General features: G+C 40.6%; 1 protein-coding gene across 1 annotated transcript; it reads left to right on the forward strand.

Moving 5' to 3' along the window:
• The first annotated feature begins 3,388 nt into the window (after positions 1 to 3,388).
• On the forward strand, positions 3,389 to 13,049 carry vkorc1l1 (vitamin K epoxide reductase complex, subunit 1-like 1). Its single transcript, XM_080749111.1, has 3 exons — positions 3,389 to 3,619; positions 7,374 to 7,483; positions 9,455 to 13,049. Exons 1-3 carry the CDS (start codon positions 3,426 to 3,428, stop codon positions 9,679 to 9,681), a joined length of 531 nt encoding a protein of 176 aa, XP_080605237.1. The 5' UTR covers positions 3,389 to 3,425; the 3' UTR covers positions 9,682 to 13,049.
• The last annotated feature ends 14 nt before the right edge of the window (positions 13,050 to 13,063 follow it).

Genomic DNA, 13,063 nt, shown 5'->3' on the forward strand with positions numbered 1-13,063 from the left:
TTACGTCATCTGCATCATCTGTATACGTTGTGTATACGTTGGCCAATCACATCGCGGATCATACACATGTGACGTGATACACTACCGGCCACTCACAGCGTGTGCTGCGTCTCTTCAGGAAGTAGCCTCCCTCAGCAACCAGTGTTTACGATGGTGAAGGATTCTTGCCTCCTACTCCCCAAATCCTGCTCAGAAAATTACGTTCTACCACTCTACGGATTCGTATCGGTCGCGGTGGTTTGCGGCGGTGGTTTGCGGCCCCGCTCCGGTGGTCCGCGGCGACACCGGGCGAAAAACGTCCGAAAAAAGCAATACCGCTACTGACCACTAGTTTAGCAACTTACACAGTATAGCTTTAACTTATTATAATACAACATACATTTCTATTACAACTATCCTAATTATAATGCACTATAATGGATTATAACAGTGATTATAATACAGTATAAAGTATTAATATATTACCATGATAATTATAATACACTATAATAGATTATAACTGTGATTATAACACATTAGAATCTATTATCATGTATTAGAACTATATCCTGGTCTCCATGGTCTAAATGAAAAGTCAGGGAGTGATCAGTCATCATGAAATGTTTGGCCCTGCTGTTTGGCCTAGCTCAGACCTATCGGATACTATCATCTCACTGCTGTGCTGTCAAGACTGATAGCTTTTAATCTGTCAGTCAGAATAGAGTGATCTACAGTCTCAAATGCCTTCTGGAGGTCCAGCATGACCATGCCGCAATTTTTGCCAAGGTCTACCTCATGTTTGATGCAGTCGTTCAAATAAAGGCATGTGTCAGTGGAGTGGGATTCTCTGAAGCCAGATTAGAACTTGGAATGGATAAATCAATTTATTTTCTTCAAGATACCTTGCAACCTGTTCGTAGACTATTTTTCCCATTACTTTATGTGCGACAGACGGTCTTCATTCATCTCATCCACGAAAAGCAATAGGAATTGTGGCACATGAATGTGGGAATGCCGGGAATCCTTTTCCCCGAAGATCCAAGTGAATAAAAATCGAATACCCACGCGCACACACACTGTCACCTCTGCATCATTTTAAAAGGCAGACAAATTAAATACACTGTATCAAACATATCATTTTCCAAATGTCTGTCTGTCTGTCTGTCTGTCTGTCTGAGTGAGTGTCTGTCACAGCGTTTCTCCTCAGTGGCTGGAGCAATTGATCTGAAATCGTATCACCATTAGCATATGAACACACCTAACATAACTGTGAAGCCCGTTTGTCACTTTCACAAATCATATGCTGTATATTAGCATTTTTATGGTGTATCTATATCTATTCTGCATCTAGCTTGAGGCATATCTATTCTGCATCTAGCATGAGGCAACATGTTTAACCAGCTCTGTGTGTGTGTGTGTGTGTGTGTGTGTGTGTGTGTGTGTGTGTGTGCAGGCGGGTGGGTGGGCGGGCGGGCGGGGGGGGGGGGGGGGGGGGGGGGGGGGGGGGCGGTCTGTTGTCTGTTATCGCTTATTTATTCAGCGTCAGCCTGTGCTATGGGTAACCGGAAAACTCACCCTAAAACAAACTCGCCCTAAACTCGTTTCCCAGCGGGTCTGTGGCCTTAAGCTAGATGCAGAATAGACTAAAATCAAGCACAGATTTGATTTTAGTCTAATCTGCATCTAGCTTAAGGCCACAGACCCGTTGGGAAACGAGTTTGGGGCGAGTTTGTTTTAGGGCGAGTTTTCTGGTATTCGTGCTATGTACTCCACTACTCCCATTGTGGCCGAATCGGGAGCAGTACTGGCACCTGCCGTCGGGGCGGTTTCCAGGTTGAAAGGGAAAACTTGGCACAGACTGACTAATAAAACGATTTAAACAGTTTTCGCAGCTCCGACCTAAACAGTGTAGGGGAGAGCGGGGTAAACTGAGACACCGGGTAAACTGAGACACCCCCTGTATCTTGGCAATGGAACACATTTGTGGTCATGCGAACATTATATTTTCAAGGCCCTTGAATTTCCCACTTGCCATGAAGAGAGAGACCTGATAGTGCTGTAGAAAACATGCTTTTTTCACAAACATTTGTTTTTTGCATGTAAAAGTAAATTTTCTTGCTGTCAACATAATCGCCTGTTGTGTCAAAGAAAATTGATGCAGGGAGAACATTTTATATCATACATGTTGATGAACTACCAACTTATAAATCCATGTGATTGATGCTAGCTGAAGATTACCCTGAATTGATAAAAGATATCCCTTTTCCCAAAATGTGGCTGTGGGGTTAAGTGAGACAATTGCTTCGGGGTAAAGTAAGACACTATCTCACATTATCCCAACATGATAGACAGGGAGAAAGCTGTAAAAACCTGATTAAAGGGTGTACCATACTTTTCTCAGTTGATTCTTATGTTTTTTCCCTGTAGAATCCATTTCTGATATATTTTTTTGTATTGTGCATAATGGGATAATTAGCATATTTGCCTAAATGTGATAATTATCTCATTAGTTATGCACACTACAACAATATACTTTGCAGAAATGCATACAGGAAAAATTACATAAGGATCAAGTCAACTGAGGAAAGTTTGGTAATCCCTTCTATCAATTTTTTATTGGCTTTTTCATTTTTTCTTTCTGCCCATGTGACACATTATTTGACACATGGGTGAAAATGACAGGACAAACCCTATGAAAAGAATGTCTGCTATGTACATTTTTGTATTGTGCATATTTAACCTGGTTAACCGGGTTTTTGTGTTGTTATGGTAGTTTTAAAGTGAAAAAGGTGAGTGGATCACTTTACCCCGTTGATTTATCTGGTCTGTCTCAGTTTAAACCCCGGTGCTGGGGTAGTTCGTAAATAGGCCACACTGAACGCACTTTACCACGTCACGCCCACTGCACTCACTACACTGAACACACCCACTCATTTTTTCACTGCCTTTTGTCTTGAATACATTCTGATAACTTCCATTTATTACTGGGAAATGTGTACATTTTTACTGATATATTTTTTAGTTCACCAAGAGGGGAGCAAATGTAAAAAGTGTCTCAGTTTACCCAGCTCTCCCCTATGTGCTGATGTTAGCTAAAACATCTGTGTAGGTGCCTGGAACTACTTTTAACTTTTGGATACGATGTGGCAAAAGGGCTGATCTACTACTGTACTAAACTAACATTCTGGGATTCATTCCACAGTAGCCGGTACGTCTCGGAGCTAATAGCGGAGGGAGAGGTTCTATGGGGCTATGTCACGCCCAGTGTGTGGTGTGGCAGTGGCACGTTCCGTTCTGACGCGCCGTCGTGTTTCCACGTCGCGCGGGCGCGCATCTGGTCCGAGCAGCAGCGGGAGGAGCTGCGTGTGTGTGTGTGCACAGTGCGTGCCATCCGTGGGTGCGTTGCGTTGCGTTGCGTTGCGTGCATCTCCACCTAGGCCAGAAGAATGATGGCGGCGCCCGTTCTGAGAGTATCCACCCCTCGATGGGAGAGAATAGCCCGGCTTCTCGTGTGCCTCACAGGCATCGTATTGTCTGTATACGCGTTTCACGTGGAGCGGGAAAAGGCCCGGGATCCCAACTACCAGGCCATGTGCGACGTCAGCACTTCCATCAGCTGTTCCAAAGTCTTCAGCTCGAGGTAAAGAAACATAACAAATGTGGGGGGGATTCATTCTAAACGAGCAGGCTAGCCCCCAATACTGTTAGCTGCTCAGTGCATCTGATTTATACCGGAAACAGCCGATCTACAAGCTCACGAAACGGTGCATAGCAACCGTGCCTTGAGTTTGTAGATCGGCTGTTTTAGGGTGCGCGACACCCGGGCGCGCAGCTATGGGGCTTTGACAGCTCAACACACCCCATCCCAAAACCACAAACCAGACCCCCGGTCTGCTGAGCGCGGGGCTCAGCTGTCTGTCACAATATACATTAAGATAACGGTTCTGCTAACATTAACTACAAGGGTTCGCCGTGTAGCTCTTTGGGACGAAGGGACACACACACACACAGCATCACCCAGTGAATTAATTACCATTACCACAAGTCCACCATTCAGCATTTTACCAGTCAACACTGTCATTAGCTTGATAGCTAAGTTGAGCTAACCTGGCTAGCTGCTATAAGCGCCATATAGTAGTATCAGTTTCTAGTTAGCAAACACACAGTCATCTGTGGAATAAAATATGTTGCTTGCATCTTATTTAAAAAGAAATACAACATGTTAGTGTTGTGGATAACTGCCTGTGTGTGTGTGTGTGTGTGTGTGTGTGTGTGTGTGTGTGTGTGTGATGAGGTGAATGCACTCAACCATACCAACACATTTTGGGGGGCTTATCCTGTTCACACTCTTTAACATTTCTATATATAGTAGTCCTGTTAATGTTACGAGCTGTACAACAATACTTATATCTGTTAGCCCTACTCCCTGCACAAATAGCTGCTGGTAAAGGACACACTGTACAGGGCCAGTGCAGGATTTTATTGGCAGAACTCACTGGGCTGAACTTGGAACACACTGATCATGTAACTGAACACTGCACACATATGCTGAGATCAGTCTGATAGGCTACATTACTTTGACTAATTGTTAGATTAAACTACTGATTAAAACTAACTCAGAGTGCATTTATTTATTTCCATTATGTTAGGATTTTTGTGATGTTATTGGCAAAACCATTTCATGTTTCAAGCAATGTGTACTTCGAGAAGGTGCAGTTAAGTAGTACCTTTGTAGAAATCAAAATTAAATTCAGACTTGACAACATCGTTTGTTCCATTTTATGTTCCTCCTCAATGTCTTGAAAAGGTCCTGCATCAATATTTACAGCCCGGTTAGAATGAACACAACTGTTGTCAGTAACCTTTGTCTAATGGCTCGGAGTGTTCATCCAGGCGGCAGAGACTGTGAGATTTAAATCGAAACTATAACTATTCTAAATTATTGGCCTAGAACCTTTCCACCACTTTTGAGTGACATTGAAATCCAAGGTGCCTCCCAGGACATATTTGCAAACGTTGCTTTATGGCCCCAACGAAATGGAGTTGCATCACTGCTAATCTTCTGCCAATACACATTGAGCATATGTTAATTGTAGGGTTCCTCAGGATTCTCTGTATCTTGGGTCCAATTTTGTGACACTACCATGTCACAAAATCTAGGTAGACGAATGCTCTTGATTCTAAAATACTAAGACATTGGGGATTTTTACAGGAGCATCAAACTGTCCTATTTGTTAAAACAGTATCTGACTATGACCCTCACCTGCCATCAGAGCTAAAACAGTGACAGGAATAATTGTGAGGGGCGTTTCCCTGTTATGAATTTCTTTACTGAGGTAACCATGGGAGAAATGGTAAACAAGACCTATGTGTTTCTAGATACTTTAACCTACTCAACACAGCTGGTAAATTGGAACCCGACTGTAATTGGAAATCTGACCTCTTATAGTCAATTCGCTAGATATTGATGTGATTTTAAAAAAAAAGAAGGGAAAAAAAAGAAAACGGGATAAACAGGATCGGCTACCTTTCACTGTGTTTTAAATTATGTTGATATATGCAAACTTCTGTATATCCACAATTCCACATGTCATGACAGGTACTCTGCAATGCAGGTGAATCATGACATGCTCTATGTAATATCAGGCCTACTGAACCTGTCAAGATATGTGTCTTTACTATAGCAGAAGTCTAGTTTCCTGTTGAGTGGGTAAAACTTTCTGTTGATGCTGCACAGGCTGTTTAGGCTTCCTCGGTGTCTAAATTTAATCTGTATGATGCTTTTTATTTATTTTTTGTTCTCAAGGAAATGTGTCGGAACAATACAATATAGCATATGACCACATAACTTACCACAACAGACTTCAAACACACAGGCTGCCTCACAATTGGGAAAGAGAATAAACACTAATCACTGGGGCACACGTTCCAAGAATGGAATGTGTGGCCTAATGTGTTGTCGCTTGCTCAAAGTTCACTAGAAACAATGTGTCGGTGAAATCCTGTGGAGATTTCTTTTTTTCTTTTTTTGAGGGAGCAGGGCTGTGTTTGTGTCACACCAACTCCCATGTGCCTGATTGTCTAAATGTTGAGCCTGTTCACAACATTTTGTTGTACACACACACACACACACACACACACACACACACACACACACACACACACACACACACACACACACACACACACACTAGTCTAGAGCAGTAGTTCTCAACCTTTTCTGTCCGCAACCCCCAAAATAATCATATTTTAACTGGGGAGTGGGGACCCCGCCACCCTGACGAGCACGAAGAGTTGAGGTATTATAGGCCTGGGGCCAATTCTGATATCTTCACAAATTGGTACCACCCAAGGTGACCGTACATTTTTTACATTTTTGACTTCCTACATGTCTCTAGTTTACATTTTGGTATGATGGTATGATGGTCTGAGACCCAGCTTAATTGATGTTATCCGCTAGAGTCGGTCTCCCATCGACTTTCTATACAGGAGGAAAATTCTGGGTATTTAAGTAGGATGTGAGGGGTCTAACTAGGGGTTTGTCATGATGCTGAATCCATTGCAAGCATTTGTTTTGCACAAAAAACATTCCTTGGGCTACAAATGGCCCCAGAAAACGATGGTTTAGTGATGAAAAGTGATGAGTCATCACTTTTCATCAGTTTCATCAGTTTTGTGGGCGTTTTCTGGGGCCATGTGCAAAACAAATGCTTGCATGACAAACCCCTAGTTAGACCCCTCACATCCTACTTAAATACCCAGAAAAAAAAAGTTTTCTGGGTATTTTCCTCCTGTATAGAAAGTCGATGGGAGACCGACTCTAGCGGCTGATAACATCAATTAAGCTGGGTCTCAGAAAGGGTTATCATACCAAAATGTAAACTAGAGACATGTAGGAAGTCAAAAATGTAAATAATGTACGGTCACCTTGGGTGGTACCAATTTGTGAAGATATCAGAATTGGCCCCAGGCCTATTACCGGTACATTACATGTGAGCATGTAGATTGGCTATTTTCACAATTTCTGCCTCTAATATTTAACAATTTGGCCAATGTTTAAGTTGTCCTTTTAGAGGTATTAAAAAGTCCTTAAATTGTCACTTTAGAAATGTGCAGATACTCTCTATACAATTAAACTTCATGTTGAGTGAGAAGACAATGTTGCACATTAAGTTAATAATCTGGGGACCCCCCAAAATAATTTGGGGAGAACCACTGGTCTAGAGAGACAATGTCCTGCTTATAACATACAGCTCATGTAAACGGTATGATGTTGACTTTTGCTCCCTCATAAGTTTGATCCTTGACTGCAATAGTAAACTATGATCCACAGTTATTTGTAGTAAACGTCCTAATGGCCTTTTCTGTTGATGTTTTGTTTTTTCATGGTGTAGATGGGGTCGAGGATTTGGACTCTTGGGCTCAATATTTGGAAATGACAGTGCGTTGAACCAGCCGAACAGCGTCTACGGAATTTTCTTTTATGCCTTTCAGCTTTTACTAGGTAAGAATCTTTTTCCCAGGTCATCTGCAAGCATTGATAATTCAGGTGACACGTCTCCCTAGTCACAGTGTTCTGAGTGCTGAATCACCACCCTCTGTGTTTGGCTAAACCTCACTCGGATGATAAGACAATAAAGACATACCTCAACTGGTATAATTAAAGGGTGGGGTCAGGAAGTAAAAGGTTTTCAGATTGTTTTCTGATAAATCCTCCACACCAGTCACCAGCATTAGTTAGCAATGCTGCTGGTTGGTTATTGGAGACATAATTACTCTCTCACATTGCATGCATGCGCTTCCATGGGTCAGAGATTTAATAACATTTTCTTGGACATTAAGGTACAACAAAATGTAGATGGAACATAACAATGTTGGTCATTGCATGTATAGTTATAGCGTGACAGACTAGTCGCAGACTTCTATGTTGTTAATCTTTCTAATGGATGGCAAGTTTTAAATTTAGGGTTTGTCCTTTCACCCAAAGGTCCTCTTCCTAATTTTAAGTCTCCTCCCCCCTGATGACCTTGTAGCTGGTTTTGCTGACTCAGTCATGCTGGTTTTGATATGCTTGCCTGCTGACTGGCCCGTGGGCCTGCTTAAAGACCTGGTTCTGGCAAAGAACAAGAGGCTCTTTTACCCATAGCAGTTACGACTTACTCTTATTTGACTAATACAATAGTGTCCCAGTTAGGTTAAACTGCCGTGGGTTGGGATTTCCATGTTAAAGGTCGGCACCACTCAATATATGTCTTAACAACTGCTGTTTAAACTTCAAAATGACAATTTGTATCTATAAACGATGAATTTAAGTCTGACTTCACATGAATATCCAAAGGATCTTCATGCTGTGGTGGTGCTTTCCAAAACCATAACATTACTATAATCCCCAGAAAATCCAAATTTGTAAATGGTCACAGGCATCCAGCCACCTTTCCCAAGGTCTCAAATTCATTCTGTATGGATGGAGCAGTGAATTGGAGAAGGATGACTAGGTTTTAACATGGGATTTAATTTCCCTCCTCACAAATGGAACAATTTAAATAACAATTCAGAACACAAATAAAGGCAACCTTTTTACTGTTCCATAAAGAGATAATAGATCATATTTTGACTGGAGATTTGTACTGAAAGATATCCTATATAATGCAGTTCATGAAGTATATGTTAATATGTTATCTATATATTGTATTTAATATCTCCCAGGCATTTGTCATTGCCTGAGCTTATCCAACGAGAGCCTCGATGACGGCTGATACCTCTGCCTGTGGTGAATAGGAAGGGCAATGACAAATGCGGGGTGATAATTAGTTTATCACATAACCAATTCATAGCCCCCCCCCCCCCCCCCAACCCCTCCATATTAACTAGAGGTACAACCTGCTATGCAGCCCTCGCATCTAGCTAGAGTTCTGTATCTGTCAGTCCATGTCCCTTTTTATGGCCATATATTGAGATCAGATCACTAATGTCATCAGTATAGGCCCATATATGGGCATGTCCCCCTTTTGTGCCAATTATAATACAAATGATCTGTAATGTAATCATTTTTCTGCCACTGAGCATTTTCATCAATCTGACTGATTCATTGACTGTTCAACATTCAAAACTCTTAGTCCTGACTTCTCAGTTCACTTGATCGTTAACTTATTTATCGCAACCACTGCACTCGTTAAGTTTGTCTGTGCATCATTATAATTCTTAGAACATTGTGTTGATAGCCGCCATTCTAGAACACCCACCTAAAACCTTCGTTTACTTTGAAATCTGTGTTCACAAGATGGACAAGTGAGAGGGTTTTTATAGGTTTGATAACTTACTGACCTAGGGTCTCAGTTTCCAGATGAATTCTGCATAGTTGTGTGATCCAGACAGGTAACTTGAGTGACCTAATGTTGCTTGTGCAATTCTTGAATTTTCTGCATACGAGTCGGCAATAGTGTGTTTGTCGTTTCCCGTTACTGTCTTGTTACAGGAATGACTGTCAGTGCAATGGCCGCCCTCTTCCTCATGACGACGTCCATCTTATCGGTGGTGGGTTCGCTCTACTTGGGCTACATCCTCTATTTTGTCCTAAAGGACTTATGTGTCATCTGCATAACCACATATGTGCTGAACTTCATTCTCTTTATCCTCAACTACAAGCGACTAGTTTACTTGAATGAGGCCTGGAAGCAGCAGCTTCAAGCCAAGCAGGATTGAAGTTGTAGAGACAGCAAGAAGAATATAACTAAAAAGAAATGTGACCTCTGAACATGTGACTTGACACCGGGAGAACTTGTTTCCACAAGATGTTTATTCTGCTGTGTGTTCAAAAAAACAAAACGAAAACAAAAAAACAAACAAGAAAATTAACTTTAAAAAGTTGGGCCTGACATCTCGGTGTTGATTGCAACCACAGAAGGATTTATTCGTGAATTACTTTTCTTTCCTTTTTTTCCTTTTTTTTTTTCCAAAACATTCTCCACTGGCAATGTACGGGGAACCCCATCAACCCAAGCACGCAGAGGTAGTGGTTCACAATGTGGAAGATGGTCGACAGCCCTCTTTTGAACAAAAAGGATCGGAAAATGGACAAAATATTGGACTTAAAGGGGTTTACTTGAAATAGTTTGAGGGCCCTGTCACAGTGGATCTGCACTATAACCTGAGCGGAACAGTATATTGTGTCGGAAAAGTAGAAATGCATACATGAACATCTCTAGGTTATCAGAGTTTGCAGATATGGTTTCATGAGGGGCAAGAAAATGATTAACATAAAACTAGTTTGTTTGTTTTATTTCTTCCATGTTTACACTTCTAGCACGTAATGTTTTTTGAAGAGGACCACTAATATAAAACATGGGAGAATGTGAGGAATGTTTTGTCTAGTTCAGTCACATTCTTGTTTTCTTTTTGCATTCATGTAAATAGTTGCTGAGCAATATTCCACAATTTCCAGGCTACATTGTGATTTAGTGTTGACATAGACATTTAAGGATTAAAACGCCTGCCAACAAAAACAAGAAAAACATACAAATCAATCTGGAACGGAGAGAGCTTGAAGTCACCATTCGGATGAAAATGTGCTCGCTGTTGGTGCATTTCCTTGCACTTCAGGTCAGGCATGCTGTTCAGAGTTGTGGATGTCTTCTTTGCAAATGGTCACCATCTCATCTGCCCTTGGAAGCCATTAAGTTATATACACAAGTCTGTCGGACAAGAACAGTAGGTTTGTAAGACCATGTCTACTCAACAGCACCTTTACTGTCATTTATCTTTGGTTTTAATGTTCAATCATGTGAAAAGCATTCCTGACCGCCACACACAAGTGGGATCCATGAAGACTTATGTGCCTAAAGGATCGTGAGGTGAACTAGATTATTTTCTGGAGGGATGTAATGTCATGTAACGCCATTTTTGTTCTTTGTTTCACTGTCATAAAATTATGTCCTAGGCTTTATTTTTTTATGATGACTAAATAGTAAACTAAAATGCCAGTATAGTGTTTCAATAACTGATGGGTAAAGGGGATGTCACAAAACCATCATGAGTCATTTGCAGAATGTGGAAAAGAAATACTGAGAAAGGTATTGCATTTTTCCTTGTTGAAATGAACAATGCAAGGTATTATGTGCATTATATTGTGATATATACTTCAGTGCACAAAATAATGTGCACTAAAATGTTAATTTACCTCTGAAAGTACAAAACTGGGTCAATCTTGTACATGTTAAGAAAGGGGTAAATTAAAGCTCTGGATTCTGCTGTGTGGTAACGATATCTGGGTTGCTGAAGATCTCCATTGATATACCGTAGTTGACACGGGTGGCTCTGTACTTATTGCAACCATTTTATTATGGAAATGAAATCACTATCTAGTATATTAGTGCTACACAATTGTAGATTACCAACAGTACAGGAAAGAATGTCAACTTATTTGGTCCATTTCAGTATCTCGGTATTGTCCGAAGTGTGGCTGGATTTCCTATTACCAACACCAAGATCAAACCATTGCTTTCCTCTTCAGATCATCATTTATTTTGTACATGTTATCAAATCTTTTTTTTTTTTTTTTTTAGATGCATGGTACAAAATGTCCTGGCTTAAAGCGTATCTTGGCCACTGGACAACCTTATGGATACGGTTACAGAGCTATACATGTGGTTCTAGTTTAATACCAATTGGTTGATGGTTTCAATCCTACCGCTGCTAGTCTCATGTCCCTTTGTGTATCATGGGATGCTTAATGTAAAAAGAATACTTGTTGATCTTGGCAAATGTTCCAATGAATTTTAGTGACACGTGCTTCCTGTACTGTATCAAGGCATCTGTGTGTGCAAATTGGGAAAGGGGCAGTACATTACTGTATTTGAAGCTGTAGTATACTCCTTACTGTCAGTACATGACTGTAGTGTATACTTCTTACTGTCAGACCAAAATGTGGCATCCCAGCCTTTTTTTGTTACTGTATTTTCTCGTAGAATGAGGTCAGTGGTTTGATTTTCAGCTCTTTCATTGGGTTAAGATTTTAGTAAAACCACACTGCTTCTTTTACAGACACACACAAAATATTTTTGTTGCATTTTGTTTCATTCTTTGTCAACAATGTCCAAAAAAGGCTTGTGCTCACTCAGACCACGAATTTCACTCAGACGTCAGGTTTCTGCAGACATGATTTCTTTTTTTTTTTACCTTAACTGTCTTGAGTAACACAAATGTCAGTCTGTTACATCATAAATGTGTCCAATAGTTCTACTTGTAGTTCAGTTATTTTAGAAATGGGTGAAGAGATTGGGGTGTTAGTCATTCAAGACAAAGCCCAAGAAGCTTGTATAACGTGATGTGTAATGTTAGGTCGGACAAAGAGGTCACAGTGATGTTTTTTTCTTTCATATGAAAAGGAGGGTTAAATTATCACCAACACTAGACTATGACTCAGCCCCATGTATGACAGCATTAATGTTAAATTAGGCCCTGCGGTATATAACTGCCATGTTTGTTGCATCACCAATGCCATCAAAAGTGCCTTCTGTTTGATCACTGGGCCTTGATCCAAAGAAGAGCAACAGTGTAAAATTAAGCGACAGTAATTGGCACTCATGCTTGCCTTTCTTCAGATGTAATCGATTTGGTAATGCCCAAAGTTTTTAACCAATATCAGTGCAAAAAAAAAAACCTTTCAAAATGCCCTGATCAATTGTCATTCATGTTTTCGTTTTCCCCAAACTGATCTCCACTATCATATTTTGTTTTCTAGCTTGTACATTTCTTAGCTACGAGTACACTCTAAGTTTAAACTACAAGATTGTAATGTGATTTTTCCACCTTTAAATATGCCCTTTATCTGTATAGACTGTTAACATTCTGGGTTGTTTTAGTTAAAACAATGGGGTTGAGGGCTAGAAATCCATGTCAGCATAACATTTGTTTTATTTTTGTGGAAGAAAACTGTTTAGGTTTGCTTCTGTATTTGCCAAATATAAGTTTTAAATGCTGTATTTTCTTACCTGGAAAAGTGTTACATGAATGGTAGGGGGTGCAAAATCTCAATAAATCCATACCTTATGGGAAACTGTTGCAAAAGTTGACACGAGTGAACATT

The sequence above is a fragment of the Nannobrachium achirus genome (assembly GCF_963921795.1).
Source record: "Nannobrachium achirus genome assembly, chromosome: 19".
NCBI classification, from domain to species: Eukaryota; Metazoa; Chordata; class Actinopteri; order Myctophiformes; family Myctophidae; genus Nannobrachium; species Nannobrachium achirus.

Coding starts and splice junctions, on each gene's coding strand:
- vkorc1l1 (XM_080749111.1), top strand. CDS start 3,426: ATGATGGCGGCGCCCGTTCTGAGAGTATCCACCCCTCGATGGGAGAGA. Junction 3,620..7,373: donor TCCAAAGTCTTCAGCTCGAG/GTAAAGAAACAT, acceptor TTCATGGTGTAG/ATGGGGTCGAGGATTTGGAC. Junction 7,484..9,454: donor TGCCTTTCAGCTTTTACTAG/GTAAGAATCTTT, acceptor GTCTTGTTACAG/GAATGACTGTCAGTGCAATG.